The sequence below is a fragment of the Lissotriton helveticus genome, chromosome 1_2, assembly GCF_964261635.1.
Source record: "Lissotriton helveticus chromosome 1_2, aLisHel1.1, whole genome shotgun sequence".
Taxonomy (NCBI): Eukaryota; Metazoa; Chordata; class Amphibia; order Caudata; family Salamandridae; genus Lissotriton; species Lissotriton helveticus.
The window spans coordinates 450,845,548-450,868,081 of NC_136058.1; the positions used below are offsets into that span (position 1 = coordinate 450,845,548).

Here is a 22,534-nt window from a genome sequence, read left to right on the forward strand (position 1 = left end):
TATCTGGGGCCCCTGGTGGTCTTTGTGGTCATCATTTGCATTTAAGACTGTAAAAAATCTGCACACTGCGCTGCATCTTACTGCACTATGTGGAATCTGTTCACACTACCCTGCATCGTTCTGCATAATGAGAAATCCGTGAACCCCGCCAAGGGATCTGCACACATTGGTCATTTTTTTACTACACTTTGTTTGAGATTGACAGAAATGGATGTCTGTGAAAACGGCGCTGCTTTTTGTACCTTGTGAAAAATGTGAGCTCTGCTATATTACTAATCTCTGTGAACCGATAAAATCTGTACATTGCATTGCTTTTCCTTGCTCTATGAGGGCTGTTGACAGGAAAGCGAATGTGCACACACTGCACTGCTTTTATTACACTGTGAGGGGGGTTTAAAATGAAAGAGGATATCTGTGTAGACTCCTCTGCCTTTGACTACTCTGTGCAGGGTGCTCAGAGCCCATCTGTGGTCTGCAAACGGAATCACTTTTTACTACAGTCCGAGGGGCGTTTAAAGAAGAGAAAATCTGGCCGCGCTGCACCGCTCTTTACTCTTCAGTGTGATAAATCTGTCCATACTGCAGGTCCTTCTACTACACTTAGGGGCATATTAATCAAAAAAATCATGCAGCACATTCCTGTTTTTCCCTGCGCTGACGCACAATGTTCTACCTAACGCCAAAGCAGGCGCCCCTGCACCATGGTGCAAGCGTGCGTGCGTTGTAAACCGGATTGTTTTTGTGCAGAAAGGGGCACCTTCCTGCACATAGTCAAGTCAAGTCAAGTCAAATAATTTATATAGTGTGCTACATACCCAGAGGGTCTCAAGGCGCTTGAAGAAGGGTGGGGAATTACTTGTCGAATATCCAAGTTTTAAGTTGCTTTCTGAATGCTAGGTGGTTCTGAGTGAGGCGAAGGTGAGTGGGAAGTGAGTTCCAGGTTTTAGCTGCCAGGTAGGAGAAGGATCTTGCTCCCATGGTGGTTTTGTTGATGCGAGGTACCGCAGCAAGGGCTTGGTTGGAGGATCGTAGCTGGCGGGAGGGGGAGTAGAAGGAAAGTCGTGTGTTGAGGCATTTGGGTCCAAGTTCGTAAAGTGCTTTGTGAGCGTGGGTTAGGAGGCGGAATGTAATCCTCTTATTAACGGGGAGCCAGTGGAGGTTTTTCAGGTGACTAGAAATGTGGTCTTTACGCGGGATGTCTAGTATGAGTCTGGCTGATGCGTTCTGGATGCGTTGGAGTTTTTTCTGACGTTTTGCGGTGGTACCGGCGTATAGGGTGTTTCCGTAGTCCAGGCGGCTCGTGATCAGTGCGTGGGTGACCGTTTTTCTAGTTTCGGTGGGGATCCAGCGAAATGTTTTTTGAGCATGCGAAGGATGTTGAAGCAAGATGATGAAACGGAGTTGACTTGTCTGTTCATTGAGAGTGAGGAGTCCAGGATGATGCCCAGGTTCCGTGCGGGTCCGTCGGGATGGGTGCTTTTCCAAGGGCCTCTGGCCACCAAGAGTCAACCCAGGCGGAGGGGGAGGTACCTAAGATAAGGACTTCTGTTTTGATTGAGTTCAGTTTCAGACGGCTGTGCTTCATCCATTCGGCTACTTCTTTCATTCCTTCATGTAGGTTGGTTTTGGCGGTGTACGGGTCGTTGGTGGGTGAGAGGATCAGTTGAGTGTCATCAGCGTAGGAGATGATGTTGAGGTTGTGTTGGCGTGCGATGGTCGCGAGGAGGCTCATGTATACGTTGAAGAGGGTGGGGCTTAGTGAAGATCCTTGTGGCACGCCGCAAATAACTTCAGTGGCTTTTGACTTGAATGGTGGAAGGCGGACTCTCTGAGTTCTTCCGGTAAGGAACAAGGTGATCCATTCCAGTGCTTTTCCTTGGATTCCGATGTTTCTGAGGCGTTGTATCAGGGTGCTATGGCAGACTGTGTCGAAGGCTGCGGAGAGGTCAAGGAGGATGAGGGCGACTGTGTCTCCATTGTCCAGTAGAGTTCGAATGTCGTCTGTTGCTGCGATGAGTGTGGTCTCAGTGCTGTGTTTTGCTCGGAAGCCGGACTGTGAGGAGTCGAGGGATTTGTTGGTTTCGAGGAAGGTGGTGAGCTGGTTGTTGACAGCTTTCTCGATGACTTTGGCCGGGAATGGAAGGAGTGAGATGGGGCGGTAGTTTTTGAGTTCGGTGGGTCTGCTGTGGGTTTTTTAAGAAGGGCGCTGAGTTTGGCGTGTTTCCAGCTTTCCGGGAAGGTGGCGGAGTTGAGGGAGCAGTTGATGACGTCTCGGAGGTGTGGTGCTATGATGGAGTCTGCTTTGTTGAAGATGTGGTGAGGGCATGGGTCTGTGGGGGATCCTGAGTGGATGGAGTTCATCAGGTGGATGGTGTCCTCAGTGGAGATTGGGTTCCAGTCATTAAGGGTGTTCAAGGGGGGTGAAGGTACTGCAGGAGGTTGGGTGGGTTGGTCTCCGGGTTGGTTGTTGAAGCTGTTGTGGATGTCTGTGATTTTGTTGTGGAAGAATGAAGCTAGGGAGTCGCAAAGTGTTTGAGAGGGAGTGATGTCGTTGGAGTTGGCTGAGGGGTTGGTAAATTCTTTGACGATGTTGAACAATTCCTTGCTGTTGTGGGCCTTGTTGTCTAGTCGATCTTTGAATGCTGCTTTCTTGGTAGTCCGGATCAGTTGGTGGTGTATGCGGGTGGCGTTTTTGAAGGCGTCCTTGGTGCTGGTGTTTGGGTCTTTTTTCCATGCCTTCTCAAGGGAGCAACAGAGTTTCTTGGATTTCTTAAGATCATCGTTGAACCAGGGAGCGTTTTTGCTGCCTAGTTTGGTTTGACGTTTTTTCAAAGGTGCTAGGTTGTCGGCGCTGTCGGTGAGCCATTGAGTGAGGTTGATGGCTGCTTGGTTGGGGTTCGAAGAGTGGGCCGGGGGGTTTTGAAGAAGCGATGAGGAGATCTGGTCAATGGTGATTTTGTTCCAGTTTCTTCGCAGAGTAGGTTGAGGATGGTTGTGGGTTGTGGTCTTTTTGTAGAAAAAGTGAACGCAGCTGTGGTCCGTCCAATGGAGAACTGTGGTGTGACTGAAGGAGATATGTTTGCTGGAGGTGAAGATGGGGTCGAGTGTGTGACCTGCGTAGTGAGTGGGGGTATTAACAAGTTGTTTGAGTCCGAGGTTGGCGAGATTGTCCAGAAGGGTGGTGGCGTTGCTGTCGTTGCATTTTTCCAGGTGGAAATTGAGGTCTCCCAATAGAATGTAGTCCTCGGGGGGGAGGGCGTGTGGGGTGATAAAGTCAGTGATGTCTTCACTGAATTGTGCACGGGGTCCTGGAGGCCGGTAGAGGAGGGTGCCTCTGAGTGTGGTCTTGGGGTCGGTGTGGATCTGGAAGTGAAGGGGTTCGGCGCTGGCGAGGTTGACGTCTGAGCTGGTTGAGATGCAGATGGAATTCTTATGGACGATGGCGATGCCTCCTCCTGTTTGTTTGGTGAGGTCCTTACGGATGATCTTGTAGCCGTCCGGGATGGCAATGGTGATGTCTGGGGCTGATGAGGCGTTCATCCATGTTTCTGTTAGGAAGGGGACGTCGGGAGAGATGGTGTCTAGTAGATTCCAAAGGTCGATGGCGTGTCTGTGGACCGAGCGGGTGTTGAGCAGGATGCATTTTAGGTGGTTGGTGTCGGATCTCCGTTTGGTGTTCGTGGATGAGGAGTTGGTCTTGGTGCCGTCATACTTACAGGAGTTGCAAGTGAAGGGTCCATGGGTGTGTCCAGGAGTGGCTTGGGCGCAGTTGGGGAGTCGGCCGGGGTTTAGGGCTAAGAGGGTGGAGGCGTCGTATGTAATGCGGGTGGGGTGGGTGGTACGGGGGCCAGGGGGTCTGGCGCTGGGCGCGGTCCAGGCGCGGACGGGCGTACACGGGCTTACCTTTGGTGCACGTTCGGCGCGGCCGCTGCGCGTTGATGCATCTGTCTTAAGTGGAGAAGTGGAGGGGGGCGGAGCGTGGGAGGGGGAGCTGGGAGGCGGTAGCGTAGGGGGAGGGACGGGCTGCAGGCACAACAAAATGGTGGAGTCAACAATAACAAGGACAACAGGACGCTATGGGCGCAAACAATCAGGCAGCACACAATATTGATGAAATCACAGAGAAAAGAAATGCGGAGCACTATGCCACAGATCGGCTTCCAAGTCAGTTTCCAATTAAGTTTAAGGCAGAGGGGGAGAGGCAGCGCTACGCACACAGGTCAGTTAAATTAATTAATCTAAACACTGAGAGCAATGCGAAGAGAGAATGAGCAGCGCTATGCACACAGGTCAGTTAAATTAATCTAAGCACTGGGAGCAATGCGAAGAGAGAATGAGCAGCGCTATGCACACAGGACAAATAAAATATTTGTAAAACAAATAACGCAATGCAGAATCAAAAAGATGAACGGCAGTGTGGACAGGCAGCGATACGATACCACTATAGCGCTTGCAGGTCGGGAGGAAGGCTGGAGCGACCGCTTCACACGGGGTTAAGAAATCCCCTGAAGCATTTCCCTCTTTCCATGTGTGCTGCAGAATCCAGCACACATGGAAAGCAAGGAACAAGGAGAAATAAAGATATTCATCCTCGTTCCACCTCACATGGGAGGCGTGGTATTTTGCTGCACTCCCAGGTCTGCCAATGTTGGTGAATCTGGGAATGTGGCAAAATCTATTGAGTCCGAGGTTGGCGAGATTGTCCAGAAGGGTGGTGGCGTTGCTGTCGTTGCATTTTTCCAGGTGGAAATTGAGGTCTCCCAATAGAATGTAGTCCTCGGAGGGGAGGGCGTGTGGGGTGATAAAGTCAGTGATGTCTTCACTGAATTGTGCACGGGGTCCTGGAGGCCGGTAGAGGAGGGTGCCTCTGAGTGTGGTCTTGGGGTCGGTGTGGATCTGGAAGTGAAGGGGTTCGGCGCTGGCGAGGTTGACGTCTGAGCTGGTTGAGATGCAGATGGAATTCTTATGGACGATGGCGATGCCTCCTCCTGTTTGTTTGGTGAGGTCCTTACGGATGATCTTGTAGCCGTCCGGGATGGCAATGGTGATGTCTGGGGCTGATGAGGCGTTCATCCATGTTTCTGTTAGGAAGGGGACGTCGGGAGAGATGGTGTCTAGTAGATTCCAAAGGTCGATGGCGTGTCTGTGGACCGAGCGGGTGTTGAGCAGGATGCATTTTAGGTGGTTGGTGTCGGATCTCCGTTTGGTGTTCGTGGATGAGGAGTTGGTCTTGGTGCCGTCATACTTACAGGAGTTGCAAGTGAAGGGTCCATGGGTGTGTCCAGGAGCGGCTTGGGCGCAGTTGGGGAGTCGGCCGGGGTTTAGGGCTAAGAGGGTGGAGGCGTCGTATGTAATGCGGGTGGGGTGGGTGGTACGGGGGCCAGGGGGTCTGGCGCTGGGCGCGGTCCAGGCGCGGACGGGCGTACACGGGCTTATCACTGTTAAAAATTAATACGGTTTGGTGAACATTATCTGCGCCATCTTGCCTCTTCCCCTGATGCCACACTTTTGTCGTGCGCACCCGCCATTTTAAGATGCCCCGATCAGAACGAACCCTTTTGCATGCCGCTGGCCCCTGACATAGCCCTTCGCTTTCACTAAGCCTGCACGCTGACCACCCCCCTGCTTGCACCTGCCTTGAGTCATAAACCCCTCTTCGGCGCTGCTCTGCCCCAGGCCCTCATCCTGTTCCCAGCGCGACACCTCCCTGCCTTCCTTTCATGATCTCCGGCCCTTAGATGCAAACCCCCTTTTCCCCCGTGTGCCCGTTTTGTCTTCCCCGTTCCCAAGCCGACACCCAGCTCTGCCGATACCATTCCTTGCCCCTCCCCGTACAATAGAAAGCTTCCCCCATCAAAGAATCCCCGGATTGATCAAAGCCCCCACCCCATGAGATCCGATCAAACCCCCCACATTCCGTGAATCGGCGGATTATCCAGCTGCGCGATACTCATCACCTGTTGTGACTAGGGTGGGGACTTCAACTGTAAATGTGTGTGGGAACGGGCCCAAAGGGGAAGTTCCGAGAATGTCTTTTCCGTACATCAAAGCTTTAACATAAAAGTGTAATCTACCATAAAGTCATAAATGTGTGTATAAGAGGCCAGGCCTCAGTAATACAGTTAGAGCACCTCAGAACGATACCTTCTGTCCGTTTCGTTGTGTTCTCCTCCGGAGAAAATAAAATCCTTGTTTCCTGCTTTCCAGTCTCCAGCGCCTGCCTCTTCATTTGATTTAATAACTAGAGGGTCACAGAGGCAATACCGCCGGGCAACTATCGATTGTCCCCGACCCGATTCAGGTTTTTACAATTGGCGCCCAACGTGGGGCCCATCAGCGACTCGTGGATCCAGTGGGAGAGGTCCCGACGACAGAGTGAACGACTGCAACGATCGGGAGAGCTCTTGCCCAATAGACCCTCGTCTGGCAGCCGATCATCCGAACTTCACTAGTTCTGAACAGACCTCTCTCGAGTGATCTACGGTCCTGACTGGGAACCATCAGGAGTGCCGTGAAAAATACGAGGAAAAGAGGACGATCGGGCGCTGGATTCGGAAGACAAGAAACTGTCCGTATGGTCCGGGTAAGGTCGTGTAATCACGACAAGTTACGAAATAATTGCTTGATTGTTTGATTGTCCAAAAATACTAGTATTGCTCTTTTTATTTCTATTTTTTTTATTTGGAGATTCACTGTCTGCAAACAGAGAAACAACAGGCTCTCTCTCTTTGCAAGCAGTGGAGGATAGGTAGGGTAGCAGCCGTGCTTATTTCTTTCTCCCCCACTCAATAATTGCTTGAAACTGAACTGTTGTTCGCAAAAATATTGTTTCCTGGAGATTCCCTGTCTGCAAACAGGGAAGAGACCACCCTTTTTGCAGATAGTGAAAAGGGTAGGTGACGCAGATCTTTGCGGACCTACTTATTCTTCCCAACGTTATTTATTGGTCGTTTGGTTTTTGTCCATGAGGTATTCACTGCCTGCAAACAACGTAGAATAGAAATATTCTGTCTAGTCTTTGCACCTAGTGATAAGATAGGCACTGCTGACTTATTAGTCCCTTGTTACGAGCCGTCATGTCTGTCTTCTCCCCACTGATTAATAGCCTGTTTAGCCCGGACCATGTATTAGAGGTAGACCATATAGCTCCACTAGAAGGCACCCCTAATAAGGACATGTTCATAAGCTATGGATTAGTCACCATAGCCTATAATAAATTGTGGCACAGGTATACCGAAAAGAGTCAAGACAAACAGTGGCCACTGGCAGGATCCTTTGACCTTGATAAAATAGAAACGTTAGAAATAGCCCTTCGAAATAATAAGACAACGCCAATTATGCTCGACTGTCTCGGTATGTGGCGCAGAGAGGCTATGCAACGACAGAGAAAAAACGAGGACAAACTAAGTAGAGAAATGTACCGACAGGACAACCCCAGGACACCGCTACCCACGACTTATCCCCCGACACTATGCAAAACACGACCAGACTTAGGGTCAAACCAATGCGCTTTTTGTAGGTATGTCGGACACTGGAAAGCCCAATGCCCGACTCTACTGAGCGTGAGTAAAGGCAAAAGGCCAACAGGAACGACAGACCGGCAGTACGAGAAAAAGCGCAAGACAAAGAAGAACCCGACTTACATAGACAGACCAGACAGAACCACCACGTTTGACTATGCCCGATGGCACAGATTTCGCCAGGACAATTTAAGCGGCATGCTCGAGTTCTCCTAGGTCGGGCAACGTCAAGACGGGAACCCAGCCTCGTTTCAAATTCACAGACAGAAAGAGATAATTATGACCGATAACTGTTTTATATTCGTCTTGGGTCTTTGTATGTCGTACTTGTACTATCCCCCGTCTGAGTTTGTGTGTATGTAATGTACAAATCTACGTCATCCCTCTACACGTGTTTCCGTGTTACTCAACCTCTGTTAGCAGAAACTTAGCATAAAAGCAACCTGAAAAGAAAGAAATGGTAAAACAAAATCCGTAGACCATTAATGAACTTGAACTTTTAATTTAACACAACAAACAAGGAATAATAACGGTAAAACTGTAGAAAATGAAAGTCAAACAGAACATTCGCCCCCCCCCCATTCTGGAACCTTCCAAAGTAGGGCAGGGTTACGGCTACGCCCAACCAACGGCAACCCATATAAGGCGAGCCTTGCTGCCAACTCTTGGTCAGGAAATCTTAACGTATGGGGGAGCCGGAGGAGAGGCAGGAGCCCGCAGCCTGGGCATTTGCAGGTAGTCCCGCCACATGTCACCTTGGCCAGCCGCAACGGGCCTGGAAAGACTAAAGTGGTCCCGCCACATGTCCGGAGAAGAACGAGGCACCTCTTCCTTTTCTCTTCCGTGACAGCCGCAGCAGCTCTGGACGGCGGGATGTCCTGCACGTACCTCCACAACAATTTGTCCAAGTTGGGCTGGGAGGGAGAGGCGACGCGGACGAGCCTCTCCCACCTCCACCGGTAGGAGGTTTCCCAGCCCCCGGCCCGACGCCGAACACCCCACTACTTGCGCAGCACCGAACGTGCAATGGTGCCAATACTTCCACAGCACCGAACACACAATGGTGGCACCCCAGTACTTGCGCAGCACCGAACGTGCAATGGTGGCCATACTCCCACAGCACCGAGCACAGGACTTGGGGAACTCCGGATGTGGAGAGGCCTTCATGCGGGGCGATGAAAAGGAGCGGCATGGGGTGCACCGGGAGAAGGAGACGATGCGGACGAGTCTCCCTCGCCCCCCCCAGGTGGGGGCGTCACAGCTGCACCCCAGCCGAACTTCCCGCTTTTACACAACAGGGACCTCTTCCTTTCACTCCGAAGGATCTCTCCCACTCTTGCAAACTCGACGAGAGCGGCCCCTGCAGGGCCTCAAAATGGCGTCTGAGTCCGCTGGAAGGCGGGCCCCGGCCACTAGAGTAACTTTGTCCAGCAATGTGACTCGAACATTTGCCCCCTGGAGCACGAGCCCCCATCTCCGACAGCATCTCCGCAGCCTTGAAGATCCTACAAAGGTCCCCGCCGGAACCTTCGGCCTTTGCAGGTTTCCGGTAAAGGACGGCTGCCTTGATCGCCAACGAAACAAACATGACATTGCCACTCCTTCTGTTAGCATGAATTCTAGAACTGCCGAAAAGGACTCTGGTCCAAACTGCCAGTAATGGGAAACATTTCCCCTGATGCTGCTTCCGGACTGAGCCGGCCCCGCCCAAAATGGCGCTGGTATCAATCGGAACTTACGAACACCTCGTGGTGTTCCTTTGCACTAATATAAACTTGATGTTCTGAGATTTTATATGATCCTTTGTACACTTGGCTAGAAAAGACAAGGAGAACTCACTCGACGAACAGTATGAAAGAATCCCCGTTACAAATGTTGATTACAAATGTACAATGTATTATATTTTTTTATAACTGATGTAAAACCCCATTTGCGACGCACACGTACGGTATGCATATAGGAAATCTGATTACAACTATTATGATTATGCTTCTAAATTATGAAAATAAATGCCCCCAAACCCCCCAGCCGATTAATAGACGTTTTAGTTTCTTACAAATGAATGAGTAAAACTTTCCAATGTTTTTACTTGCTGCAAACGACACCCCCCCCACTGTACGCACTTTAGCCATTGCCACGACCGGCCAAATACGACCGCACCCTCATAATCCACATGCTGAAATGATCTTGCAAAATAAAGTCCTATTTTGAAACTATGGACGGGTATTGCATGCTTTATTTTAAATGTGGGATCGGTGGGAAAGTTCTTTTCTGTGCACCCTACTCTGCTCTCTCTTTAAGGTTAAAAGAAGATGGTTACCCAGCCCTGGAGGACGGATCGGATCGACAACACGACACTCCGCCTTCAAAGTACGCAACTGACTCATGAACTCTCGCGTAGAGGAAGACCTCGACTTCCAAGGATGGGTAAAAACGAACGGTATAAATGAAGGAATGTAAAAGGAGGGTAAAATAAAATAATGTAAATATTATAAAGTACAACGTTCCAAAAGTATCAGGGAACGGAGCTGACCCCAGAACCGAAGAACCTTAGAACACCACAGCGTTGAAAGAGGTTTGAGGATCCCGATAGTAAGATACATCCTTTGACTAGATACCTCGCACTAGGCACCTCTGGTTTCCTTTTTACGTTTCCCCGTGCACGACCTGCATGGACACACTACCCCCCCTCGACTCCAGAAACCATATCCCCGGGGACCCTGCCCCAAGGAGGAGAGACGAGTAAAAGGTAAGTAAAGGACTTATGAATCCATGTATGTGAATATGCGCGAATGCTGTCTCCCCCACCCCCTCTTTTCCTCCCTCTGCAGGTTACATCAGAAATTACAGCCGAGGCGTGGCGAAGATCTGAAGCCTTGCCATGTCTAATACGCGAAGCGGACTAGCGCCGCAGGGTGGTGTCCAAGCACGCCTGTAAACTACTCACGTATCGAACAAACCCGAAAAATTAGCACAACCTGATAAAAAGTGATCACCCTTAAACCTGACCGGACGAATGAACCCATGTCACGTATGATGCGAAACTATGATGGAATGTGTGTGTGTGTGTGACTGAGGCGTTGATCCAACTGGTCGAAGGACCGAGGATGCGAGAAAGTGTGACAAAATGGTACCTCCTTTCTTCTTTCCTTTTTCCCAAGGCGCGTCCCCTCTACCCTGTCTAATACTCAAACTGCATGATTACAAAATTCTAACGCAGTCCCGCGAATGCCCTTTACTGTGTAATGCACTAAATAGCCTTTCTTGAATACACTGCCACCCTCTCGGTTGCACGTGTACTATTTAGCCTGCCGTTGCACTCTTTCTTTCTCTCTCTCTCTCTCTCTCTCTCTCTCTCTCTCTCACTCTCTCACTCTCTCACTCTCTCACTCTCTCACTCTCTCTCTATTTTTGCGCTCCCACTCTTCCGAGTGATTAGCCCCGAAAATTGGCCGATTGCCACCCCTAGCACACCACCTAATTGGCTTCAAATACCGTCAGTATTTGCACAAAAAAAACTTGTCTTTAATACAATCACCCAGAGACCGCGTCATTACCTCTCCTTTTCCGCTAGAAGTCAATAAACCGAGGTTGGACCGTAAGGGAAAGGACAGGTAAGGCGACAAAGGTTCCCCAATCTGGCCTGAAATAAGGGAACTACATGTCAACGGCTCCTATGATATAAAACAAGGACCTCAGAATACGCGACCCTCCCCGCCCCGAATTGCCACAATACCCAAACCGGAAAAATGATCACCCCTGTTACCTCCCCTGTATCAGCCGCCCAAAACTGGAATTATGAAACTACCCCTCATTTCCGGTTGTGAGAGATGAGTCGATTTATGCCCTTACCACAAGTTTCCTATGTCCCTGGTTGTTCCCCATAAAACCCCTGTCCTTCCTAATTAAGTAATCGGGCCGTAAAAGGTTACGTAGGACCCAGAATGATGTTGTACAAGGTTAACAGACTAGTCCAAGGTAACGAAATCATCGAAATGAACCCCGCAGAAGTTGAAAAGCAGGATGCACCGATAGAAAATAAATGTTTAGCCATGTTCGTCTCTCTGCAGAATACCTGTGTAGTAATAAATAATTGTACAGGAAAGTCATAGTAAATCCAACGGGCCCGTCACCGGTCATTCATATGCCAGTTGTGAACATTAAATATAATGGACATTTTCATTCTTCGCCTGGAGCTGGGAGAGAAATAGACTTTTTATCTTCATCTGCAAATTTTCTAAAGACTGTCTTTTCAAACTTGTTTAAGGGTACTGCTGTTGGAGGAGAGAAGGACCGGATGTGGGAGCACGAGGCCTGACTGCAGACTAAGGAACACCTGCGACATTAGCCAAGGCGAGACCACGACAGAAAAGAGCTGCAGGACGAGGCACTGTTTTCGACAACATGAGAAGAAAGGGTCGACCTGATGCCCCTGCCTGGTGTCCAGTGCCTGTCGACAAGTCCCCGCTCTCTGAATTCGGTCACATGCTCGCCTATTTGAAGTCTCTCGTTCCCCTAGTTTGTCCCTAATTTGGCCTTGCTCCATCCCCCTTTTCCTCTGACCTACCCTATGGACTGTTTTGTACGCTCTTCTTCCATCTGAACTCTCTGACAATCACCTCAAAGGACACAGGGCGAAAAGGACCTTTTCCGACCAGAAACGCGAGGAGAGGGTCGTGCCCTGCAACGCAGAACTTAGAACAGAGCTGGACTTGTAGCTCCACCGCCGGTGCTCAACAGCACCAACAAAAGGCAACAAAGAATACTGAGAACTTCGAACATTTGACATCCTCAATCACCGTTTCTGCTGCACCTCATTTCTCTCCCAGCCGCCATTGTATTGATCTTGCTCCAACCCGAATCTGATATATGTTATAACCTTCCAGTCCACGTTATGAAATGTACTTGCTGCTCTCGCTACAGAATCGTTTTTGTATTGCATTTCTATGACTTTCCTGCTGAACAAGTTTATCAAAGTTTATCAAATAAGTCCACCTCCTAAAAACTAGAAAGCACAAAATGTATTGTTTACAACTCTTTTTCCTACCGTTTTCTTTCTCATGCCCTCCACAGTAGAACCGAATAGAAAATGAACCAGCAAGATGTCTTGAATATGTTAAAGGGAGGACTGTTAAAAATTAGTACGGTTTGGTGAACATTATCTGCGCCATCTTGCCTCTTCCCCTGATGCCACACTTTTGTCGTGCGCACCCGCCATTTTAAGATGCCCCGATCAGAACGAACCCTTTTGCATGCCGCTGGCCCCTGACATAGCCCTTCGCTTTCACTAAGCCTGCACGCTGACCACCCCCCTGCTTGCACCTGCCTTGAGTCATAAACCCCTCTTCGGCGCTGCTCTGCCCCAGGCCCTCATCCTGTTCCCAGCGCGACACCTCCCTGCCTTCCTTTCATGATCTCCGGCCCTTAGATGCAAACCCCCTTTTCCCCCGTGTGCCCGTTTTGTCTTCCCCGTTCCCAAGCCGACACCCAGCTCTGCCGATACCATTCCTTGCCCCTCCCCGTACAATAGAAAGCTTCCCCCATCAAAGAATCCCCGGATTGATCAAAGCCCCCACCCCATGAGATCCGATCAAACCCCCCACATTCCGTGAATCGGCGGATTATCCAGCTGCGCGATACTCATCACCTGTTGTGACTAGGGTGGGGACTTCAACTGTAAATGTGTGTGGGAACGGGCCCAAAGGGGAAGTTCCGAGAATGTCTTTTCCGTACATCAAAGCTTTAACATAAAAGTGTAATCTACCATAAAGTCATAAATGTGTGTATAAGAGGCCAGGCCTCAGTAATACAGTTAGAGCACCTCAGAACGATACCTTCTGTCCGTTTCGTTGTGTTCTCCTCCGGAGAAAATAAAATCCTTGTTTCCTGCTTTCCAGTCTCCAGCGCCTGCCTCTTCATTTGATTTAATAACTAGAGGGTCACAGAGGCAATACCGCCGGGCAACTATCGATTGTCCCCGACCAGATTCAGGTTTTTACAGGTTCGGCGCTGGCGAGGTTGACGTCTGAGCTGGTTGAGATGCAGATGGAATTCTTATGGACGATGGCGATGCCTCCTCCTGTTTGTTTGGTGAGGTCCTTACGGATGATCTTGTAGCCGTCCGGGATGGCAATGGTGATGTCTGGGGCTGATGAGGCGTTCATCCATGTTTCTGTTAGGAAGGGGACGTCGGGAGAGATGGTGTCTAGTAGATTCCAAAGGTCGATGGCGTGTCTGTGGACCGAGCGGGTGTTGAGCAGGATGCATTTTAGGTGGTTGGTGTCGGATCTCCGTTTGGTGTTCGTGGATGAGGAGTTGGTCTTGGTGCCGTCATACTTACAGGAGTTGCAAGTGAAGGGTCCATGGGTGTGTCCAGGAGCGGCTTGGGCGCAGTTGGGGAGTCGGCCGGGGTTTAGGGCTAAGAGGGTGGAGGCGTCGTATGTAATGCGGGTGGGGTGGGTGGTACGGGGGCCAGGGGGTCTGGCGCTGGGCGCGGTCCAGGCGCGGACGGGCGTACACGGGCTTACCTTTGGTGCACGTTCGGCGCGGCCGCTGCGCGTTGATGCATCTGTCTTAAGTGGAGAAGTGGAGGGGGGCGGAGCGTGGGAGGGGGAGCTGGGAGGCGGTAGCGTAGGGGGAGGGACGGGCTGCAGGCACAACAAAATGGTGGAGTCAACAATAACAAGGACAACAGGACGCTATGGGCGCAAACAATCAGGCAGCACACAATATTGATGAAATCACAGAGAAAAGAAATGCGGAGCACTATGCCACAGATCGGCTTCCAAGTCAGTTTCCAATTAAGTTTAAGGCAGAGGGGGAGAGGCAGCGCTACGCACACAGGTCAGTTAAATTAATTAATCTAAACACTGAGAGCAATGCGAAGAGAGAATGAGCAGCGCTATGCACACAGGTCAGTTAAATTAATCTAAGCACTGGGAGCAATGCGAAAAGAGAATGAGCAGCGCTATGCACACAGGACAAATAAAATATTTGTAAAACAAATAACGCAATGCAGAATCAAAAAGATGAACGGCAGTGTGGACAGGCAGCGATACGATACCACTATAGCGCTTGCAGGTCGGGAGGAAGGCTGGAGCGACCGCTTCACACGGGGTTAAGAAATCCCCTGAAGCATTTCCCTCTTTCCATGTGTGCTGCAGAATCCAGCACACATGGAAAGCAAGGAACAAGGAGAAATAAAGATATTCATCCTCGTTCCACCTCACATGGGAGGCGTGGTATTTTGCTGCACTCCCAGGTCTGCCAATGTTGGTGAATCTGGGAATGTGGCAAAATCTATGAGGCGATGCGTGGGAACGCCCACGCTCCACCCATGGAACCCGTCACTGGGGCAGAGCAACGCAAAGCAGCGATTTGCGCTGCATATGACGCCACACAGGGCCGCGCAAGGCGGGCTTGCGTGTCTTGATAAATCTAACTTAAGAGTTGCGTCTCTCTTGCATTCCATTGCGAGGGCCACACAGGGCCATGCAAGGTGGCCTTGGGTGGCTTGATGAATATAACTTAAGAGTTGCGTCGCTCTTGCGGTCCATAGCATGGGCCGCGCAGGGCCATGCAAGGTGGCCTTGCGTTGCTTGATAAATCTAACTTAGGAGTTGCGTCTCTCTTGCGTTCCATTGCATGGGCCGCGCAGGGCCATGCAAGATGGCTTTGCGTGTCTTGATAAATATAAGTTAAGAGTTGCGTCGCTCTTGCACTGCATTGTGTGGCTCAAGGGCGGCCCCTAAGTGTGGTATTTTCAGAAGTGATGACCTGTGCGCGTTGCTTTGTTCTTTACTACATCACGAGGCTCGTTTACAGAAGAGGAAGTCTGAGCCCTGCACTCGAAGCAGTGTTCGAACCACAGGAGGAAATCTATTTTACACCAGAGTGAGGGGAGGTTACAAAAGAGTAGATCTGTCCACTCTGCACTGCAGTTCACTGACACTTTGAGGCACCTTTACAGAGAGAATCTGTCAGTACTGCACTGCTTTTACCCATACTATGAGGGGCAGTAACAGGAGGAAAGCTGTGTGCAGTGCACTGCTGTGTATTACACTACCAGGGACATTTACAGAGGAAACACAATGAGGGGTGTTTACAAAAGAGGAAATCTGTCTACAAAGCATTGCTTTTCACTATATTATAAGGGGTACCTATCGATCTGTAAGGTGCATGGATGTTTACGTACACTTCGAGAAGTGTTTAAGGTACAGAATATATGTGTGCTGCTTTTTACTCACACTACGAGGGGCATTTAATGTGGGAACATTTATAAACTGCACCACTTATTACCGACACCCATGGGTTTCAATTAAACAAGGGAATCTGTGCACATTGCACTGCGTTTTACTGCCACTGTCAGGATTGCAGAGGTCAGCATTGCTACTCTGCGCTACTTTTGACTTTACTTCACTTTGAGGAGGCGTTTGCAGAAGTAACCTCTGCACCTGGCGCTGCTTTTTACTGACAGTGGAAGGGAAATAAGGACATGAATAATCTCGGTTAGATCTAGATTCATTCTGATATCCAGTCTTGATTAGTCCCTACATGAGGGTCAGTCTCTGTGCACATGGCCTGCTTCAGAAAGCAGCCCCTGGTAGCTTCCCCGAGGAACCCCTTGTTGTTCACTGGATGTCTGGCATAGGGTGGAATACAAATCCGGCCTCCTGTAGCCTGTTCCAACCCATTTGTCTCCACGTCAGAGCAGGAAGCCTGGCAGAGGTGAAACAAAAAGATCCTCTTTTCTTGCTGCAAATTATAAAAAAGCTCCCTTGCTGATTGGAGACTGGTTGAAAGGCACATTCAAGAAAGGGCCTCTGGTTTGGCTTATTGTAGAATCCTGCCTGTTGCACCTCGCGTGACGATGGAAGAGGGTGTGACGGACGTCATTTCACAGAATAGCTCAGATCGGCAATTCCAGTGCTTGGTATCTGAAGAACCCATTTGAGCCCTGAGCAGAGGCTCCTTTGTGACCCAGTGAACTAGAGCCATGTCCCACCTAATGCCTGTCACAATAGAGTCCGTAAGACCAACAGTCGTGGGGCAGAAAACGTGTTGGCTTAAACAATGTAAAGAGACCATGACTTGGTTTAAATCTGTACCTATAGTGTACAGAGCTAGCCTCTGCACCTGAAATTAAATTGTTTGCATCAGATCCTCTTAGGGCCTGGCCTGTGTTATAGGATTGTTTGTATCAGTTTCTCCTAGTACCTTGCCTGCGTTATAGGATTGTTTGTATCAGATTCTCCTACTGCCTGGCATGTGTTATTGCATTGTTTGTATCAGTTTCTCCTAGTGCCTGGCCTGTGATATTGAATTGTTTGCGCCAGATTCTCCTAGTTCTTGGCCTGTGCTATTGCATTGTTTGCGTCAGATCCTTCTAGTGCCTGGCCTGTGTTATAGGATTGCTTGTATCAGTTTCTCCTAGTACCTTGCCTGTGTTATAGGATTGTTTGTATCAGATTCTCCTACTGCCTGGCATGTGTTATTGCATTGTTTGTATCAGTTTCTCCTAGTGCCTGGACTGTGTTATTGCATTGTTTGCGTCAGATACTCCTAGTTCTTGGCCTGTGATATTGAATTGTTTGCGCCAGATTCTCCTAGTTCTTGGCCTGTGCTATTGCATTGTTTGCGTCAGATTCTTCTAGTGCCTGACCAGTGTTATTGCATTGTTTGTATTAGTTTCTCCTAGTGCCTGGCCTGTGTTATTGCATTGTTTGCGTCAGATACTCCTAGTTCTTGGCCTGTGTTATTGCATTGTTTGCGTCAGATTCTCCTAGTGCTTGGCCTTTGCTATTGCATTGTTTGCGTCAGATTCTCCTAGTGCTGGACCAGTGTTATTGCATTGTTTTTTTATCAGTTTCTCCTAGTGCCTGGCATGTGTTATTGCATTGTTTGCATCAGATTCTCCTAGTTCTTGGCCTGTGTTATTGCATTGTTTGCGTCAGATTCTCCTAGTTCTTGGCTGTGTTATTGCATTGTTTGCATCAGATTCTCCTAGTGCCTGACCAGTGGTATTGCATTGTTTGTATCAGTTTCTCCTAGTGCTTGGTCTGCGTTATTGGATTGTTTGCGTCAGATTCTCCTAGTACCTGACCAGTGTTATTGCATTGTTTGTATCAGTTTTTCCTAGTGTTTCCCTGTGTTATTGCATTGTTTGCGTCAGATTCTCCTAGTTCTTGGCCTGTGTTATTGCATTGTTTGCGTCACATTCTCCTAGTTCTTGGCCTGTGTTATTGCATTGTTTGCATCAGATTCTCCTAGTGCCTGACCAGTGTTATTGCATTGTTTGTATCAGTTTCTCCTAGTGCCTGGTCTGCGTTATTGCATTGTTTGCGTCAGATTCTCCTAGTACCTGACCAGTGTTATTGCATTGTTTGTATCAGTTTTTCCTAGTGCCTGCCTGTGTTATTGCATTGTTTGCGTCAGATTCTCCTAGTTCTTGGCCTGTGGTATTGCATTGTTGGCGTCAGATTCTCCTAGTTCTTGGCCTGTGTTATTGCATTGTTTGCGTCAGATTCTCCTAGTGCCTAACCAGTGTTATTTCATTGCTTGTATCAGTTACTCCTAGTGCCTGGTCTGTGTTATTGCATTGTTTGTGTCAGATTCTCCTAGTGCCTGACCAGTATTATTGCATTGTTTGCGTCAGATTCACCTAGTGCCTGGCCTGTGTTATTGCCTTGTTTGCGGCAGATTCTCCTAGTGCCTGACCAGTGTTATTGCATTGTTTGTATCAGTTTCTCCTATGCCTGGCCTCTGTTATTGCATTGTTTGCATCAGAATCTCATAGTGCCTGGCGGTTGTTATTGTATTGTTTGCATCAGATTCTCTTAATGCCTGGCATGTGTTATGGCTTTGTTTGCATCAGGTTTTCCTAGTGCCTGGTCTGTGTTATTGCATTGTATCCATCAGATTCTCCTAGTGCCTGGCCTGTGTTATTGCACTGTTTGCATAACATTCTCCTAGTGCCTGACCCTTGTTATTGCATTTGTTTGCATCAGATTCTCCTAGTGCATGACCTGTGTCCTGTGTTATTGCATGGTATACATCAGATTCTTCTAGTACACAGCCTGTGTTATTGCATGGTTTGTTTCACATTCTCCTAGTGCCTGGCCCTTGTTATTGCATTGTTTGCATCACATTCTCCTAGTGCCTGGTCCTTGTTGTTGCATTGTTTGCATCAGATTCCCTTAGTGCCTGGCCTGTGTTATTGCATGGTATACATCAGATTCTTCTAGTACACAGCCTGTATTATAGCATTGTTTGTGTCACATTCTCCTAGTGCCTGGCCTATGGTATTGCATTGTTTGTGTCACATTCCCCAGTGCCTTGCCTGTGTTATTGCCTTGTTTGCATCAGATTCTCCTAATGTGTGACCTGTATTATCGCATCAGATTCTCCTAGTACCTGGTTTGTGTTGTTGCACTGTATGCTCTGCATTTGTTATGTTATTATTCTAGTAGTTGCAGCTATTCTAACAAAGTACCTTTTATGTTATGTTATGTTATGATATATCCACATGTAGCATGCAGGGATACTCGTGAGTGTCCCGGCGCGATGCCAGAGGGGTATAAGGAGAGGCTAACAAACAAAGAAGTGAGTCTTAAGTTTCCTTTTGAACACAGCTGTGTTCTGAATGGACCGCAAAGCAAGGAGGAGGGCATTCCAGGCTGCGCTAGCCTTCACCACAAAAGAGCTACCGCCCACCCTCTGAAGCTTAAAGCATGGAACCGGAGCCAGGCACAGGGACATAGATCGGAGCGCACGCGACGGAAAGTAGAAGGAGAAGCGCCTCTGAAGATAGAGGGGGCCAAAGCCATGGAGAGCACGGTGGGCCAAAACCAAAGATTTGAACCTGACCCTGTCATCGACAGGAAGCCAGTGAAGAGATCGTAATAGGAGATTCACACTGTTCCTCACCGAAATGCCCAATAGTAGTCTGGCGGCCGCATTCTGGACCACCTGGAGCTTTTTAAGCAGGTAGCCAGGGGTGCCAGCCGAGAGGGCATTGGCATAATCCAAGCGCGATAAATTCAGGGCACATGTAACAGTTTCTCTTGCCGCTTGAGGGACAAGCGGAAAGAAAGTCCTCAGAGTCTTAAGGAGGCCGAAACAACATCCTGCCAGTTTCTTGATGTGAGTTGTAAAAGAAAGACTCTCGTCAAACCACACTCCCAGATTTTTGGCTGGCTGTCTCGATGAGAGGGGAAGAGGGGAGTCAGGTGGCCACAGCTGCTCGCTGAAGTCAGCAGGAAACTTGCCATAAAGCAAGATCTCAGATTTTTGCTCGTTGCACTTAAGATGTGCATCGGCCAGCCATTTAAAGATGGAAACTAGGCACTGTTGCGCTGCTGAAACGGAGTCCGATGTTTTGTCCCAGGTAAACAACAGCTGCGTATCGCCTGCATAGGCCATCACCTTAGCCCCAAGCTCCTCTGCCAGATATATCAGTGGCGTAACATACATTTTAAAGAGGAGCGAGCTAAGGGAGGAACCCTGCGGGACTCCGATGGTGATCAGCTGAGGGGAGGAGGAAAAAGGGGGGAGCCAAATCTGCGCCACCCGCTCCCAATAAAGTGCATCTTACTGCAAGGATACTGCACAGTTCCTGCAGCAGTAGTCCATTAACTATTTATGTAGAAACAGGCAGCACAACATGTCTACCAGAGATTTCTTTAGGTCAGAAATAGTATGTTAGAAATGGCGTTACCAATTCTACGGGGGTAGTATGGAGCAGAGCGGGCAGGCCAAACTCCTGAGGACATGTGTGAAGCATCCACGCAGTATGCACAGATGACACACCAGGCACACCACAAAAGAGACACAACACCTCTTCTGGTTGGAAAAAGAACAACTTTTGTATTAGGTCCAACCTGCAAAGGTAAAACTCAGTAATGCACAGTAATCACAATAGGGTGCCAACGGGCGCCAGGGCAATGGATACCAGGGGGATAATTTACAGGGAAAATGGGCAAAGCAAGAAAAGGGTGAGTCCATTAGTTTCAGGCTGAAATAAAAAGAACGTTATCAATTGGCATGACACATAGGGTCAGTCTTGCAGGGCAAACACAGGCATTAATCCTTGGCATCACCTTAGCAGTAGGCTGTAAATACAAAATAAAACATTAGGAATAAACCCAGCTTGACTTGTATTAGCACCTCCTGCAAAAGGGAACAACAGGCACGCAATACTACCATCTGGCCTAGGCAGGCAGAATCACCTTTAAGATGGAGCATCAACTTAACATCTGGCATCACCCTTAAGAAAAGCACATTAGGTACATCAGTGGTAACAGGGAAACCCTAGGCATCAAAACCTTAGGCAGGACCTTCTGTAAATAAACTTCATAGCCTGACCTCCACTTTCGGCATGGGATCAGGCAAACTCTTTACTGCAGGCACAACCCTATCCCGGGGCGTAAAGCAGTGAGGCATTTCCAACATAGCCCCCTTCCTAACAGGTCGGGTGTCCTACATGGGGTGGCCCTTAAATTATTAATGCCACCATTCGCTGCCATTACCCTCTGTCCAGCGGGGCAGTGGTGCAAAGGCAGTCCTATGTGGGTGGCACGAGGGAGTCCCTCTTCTGGGGCTCCCTGAATACACAATGGTCCCCGGGGGCGGGCACCGGCCCTGTGCCCAGACCCCCCCACACAACAGTCTAATGGAGCCCCCACTCACCGGGCTCCTGATGTCCTTGCGGGGTTTTGCTGGGCTCTCCTCAGAGCATGAGAGCCCCGGGGCAGCTCCTGGGATCTATGCGGGCTACACGGGCCCGCGAGGTCTAACTCAGGCCCCCGCAACACAGCGCTGGACTCGCGGCAGCACTCAGGGCTCTCTATCCACCGCGGGGGCCCCAACAGCACTTCAGCGTCTTCCAGCGGTTTCCTCTTGTGGGGCACAGACCGGCGGGGTGGGCTCCCGCTCGGGTCGCTTTCCACCGGGCTCCCTCGAGACTCCGGGAGCCCTGCAACGTCTCCGCTCCCTTCCGGCTTCACTCGGATTCCTCCTCCATCACGGGGACCTGCCAATCTGTGTGCGGCGGCTGGGGTGCATGGCCGGTGACATCACCAGCGCCCCCAGCCACGTGATGCCGCCCGTCCCAGCTTCTGCGAGGCCCAGTGCGGCTTCCTCAATGCTGCGGCGGCCCTCTCCTGGCTCCAGGGGCCGCCGCGAGGGTCCAGTCACTAGCGGAACTTCCTTGATTAGCGAGCCGGAGGTCGCGGCGGTGATCCCAGGCATGGCGCTTCTTCAGACGGCCCCGGGGCCCGCGGTGGTGAGTTCAACTTCGGCGCCAGTGCGGGGTAGGCACCCGCTGATTAATTATTTAGGAAGCGGGGGTAGTTGATCGCGCCACACGCGGGGTAGTCACCCGCTGCGCTTTTGAGCCCACAGTTCTTCCTGACCCCGGGCTGCGGCGGTGAGTAGGGCCTGCAGCGCGACTTGGGCACAGCGCTATGAAGGGGGCAACATCGCTTAGAAGAGCAGCAAGGCAGTCCCGGTCATGGCGCTCCGGGAAATAGCGCTTCCACACACACACCGCTTAGGATTGTGGTGCTTAGGGGGCAGACAGCTACTCCAGCCCCAGCACTTGGAGGCTCAATGCTTCTTGCAGTCCCAGGCAGTATAGCGCTTGACAGGTGCACCACAGGCAGCAACTCTCCCGGCCCACAACACTTCTTCTAGGCACAGCACTTTAGGATTGTAGCTCCTCACCTCCTGGGGGGGTCCAAGATGCTCCTTCCATTCTAGGCGCTTCTGGGCGCAGCGCTTTTGTGGTGCAGGGTCAAGGCACTTCAGGGACCTAGGAGGGCCCTCCTTCTTCAGGGGGCTGGAGGACAGAGCAGTAGGCTACTGTGTGGAGAAGTGTGGCTCAATGGTTAGAGCGGCAGACCCTGATGCAGAGGTCTAGCCCGGGACCAGGGTTCAATTCCCCGCCTTGGCGGGTCTTGGGCTCAAAATTACACGGACCTGATAATTCTCGCCTCGGTGCCTATTCTAATCATGGA

General features: G+C 50.0%; 1 protein-coding gene across 1 annotated transcript in view; it reads left to right on the forward strand.

Annotated features, from left to right (window-relative positions):
- LOC144805650 (uncharacterized) overlaps nt 1-22,534 on the forward strand; it is a 225,284-nt gene that overhangs the window by 71,526 nt on the left and 131,224 nt on the right. The window contains 1 exon segment of the mRNA XM_078672173.1: nt 11,804-11,819. Within this exon segment, the coding sequence (XP_078528299.1) occupies nt 11,804-11,819 (16 nt within the window).